General features: G+C 19.8%; 1 protein-coding gene across 1 annotated transcript; it reads left to right on the top strand.

Moving 5' to 3' along the window:
- Nucleotides 1-884: 884 nt before the first annotated feature.
- On the top strand, nt 885-1105 carry LOAG_19000 (hypothetical protein; the record flags this gene model as incomplete). Its single annotated transcript, XM_020451659.1, has 1 exon — nt 885-1105. A coding segment is annotated over one exon (221 nt), but the record flags the coding sequence as incomplete, so codon positions are not given.
- Nucleotides 1106-1747: the final 642 nt, after the last annotated feature.

Below are 1747 nucleotides of genomic sequence, written 5' to 3' on the forward strand. Positions count from 1 at the left end.
AAATTTTTTAATTTTTAATTAAATTAAAATTTAACTTAACTAAAAATAAAAAAAAAAAAAAAAAGGATTTATAATATTAGAAACAAATCATTCATATGGGAAAGAGCAGTACAGAATAAAATCCAATGATATCTTCAAACAAGATCATGTCTCAATATCAATGGATATGGAACATGAACCAAGACGAGTTGGTCTTCAAATTAATGGCGATATTAAAAAGCGAAGTTTATTTTATGATATTTTTTTGCCTCTTTTCTTTTTTCAGAATTTGAATCAAAAATTTTGAACTAATCATGCATATAACTATATTTAATTAGTGATAAAAAAAAAAGAAAAATGAAAAAAGTAATATAACATTTTAAATTAAATTTGCAGCAAAAAGGTTGTGCTGAAGTTTAAAGTTTTTTGTTTAAATAAATATGCATAATTAATGAGTTATGTATTCAAAGGAAAGAAAAAATAATTAGTTCAAAAGAAAATTAGTATCAAAATGAGTTGAAAAAAAAATTAGCATAAAAATAAGTTGAAAAAAAAAATTACTTCAAAGAAAAATTTGGTTTAAAAGTAGTTCAAAAAAAAAAAACTGGTTCAAAAATGAGTTAAAAAGAAAATCAGTTTAAAAAAAAAAATGATTAGATCGATCGAATGGTTAAACTGATTAAATGTTTAGATTGATTAAAATATTAAAAATTGATTAAATGATTAAATTAACAAAATGATTAAATTTATTAGATTAAATTGATTTGTGAAAAAATTGATAATAAATATATGGAATGATATAATAAAATAAAGTTAGTTTTACTTTTTTTTTTTTACTTTTATGAATTATTTATGGATTTTTTTTTTTTTTGCGAAAAAAGATATAAATTTAAGTAAATTTATAGGAACACCATTGGATATTTCTCAACGATTACAATATCATAATTATACAACATCATACAACAATGAACAATATGCTGCAACAATAACAGCAACAACAATAACAGCAACAACAACAACACCGACAACAACAACAGCAACAACAACAACAACAATAATAGCAACAAGTGCTGGAACATTAAACATTCCTACAACAACATTTACAAAAAGTGTTGCTCAAGTTTAAAACATTTGTTAGAAAATGCACAAATTTATTTCCTTATATATATTTTTTTCATCAATTAATTTAATTAGTAGTTGAAAATTATTGTTATTTTAGTAATTTAAGCTTGAAAGTTTAGCAAAATTTTCTAATTATAATTTATGAATTTTAACTTCAAATATATAATATAGTTGAACTTTTTCGATGGCAATTAATTATTTTTTTATTTAATAATTTGAATTTGACAGTTGTAGAAATTATGAAAGAAAAAATAGAAACATAATTTGGAACAAACTTTTTGTTTTCTCATAATAATTCCACATTTATTTTTTTGTATAATAATTTAAAATTTAAAATTAAAATGAATCATAATTCTATTATATTTAAGATTATATAATAGAGTTATGATTTTATTAAATATCAATATCAATGTTAATGGTAGCATTCGAAATGTTTTTACTTTAATCAATAAATAAGTTATGAATAATGTTTACATAATGAATATGCAATAATTCTTTTAATTTTGTTTTTTTTTCTTCTTAACAAATTGTCTAATATTATTAATTATTTTTCACCCCTTCTTTTTTTTCGCATTATAATCTCTTCTTTCTTAACAAACTGTCTAATATCATTAATTATTTTTCTACCCTTTCTTTTTTTTTTTTT

The sequence above is a fragment of the Loa loa genome, assembly GCF_000183805.2.
Source record: "Loa loa unplaced genomic scaffold supercont3.869, whole genome shotgun sequence".
Classification (NCBI taxonomy): domain Eukaryota; kingdom Metazoa; phylum Nematoda; class Chromadorea; order Rhabditida; family Onchocercidae; genus Loa; species Loa loa.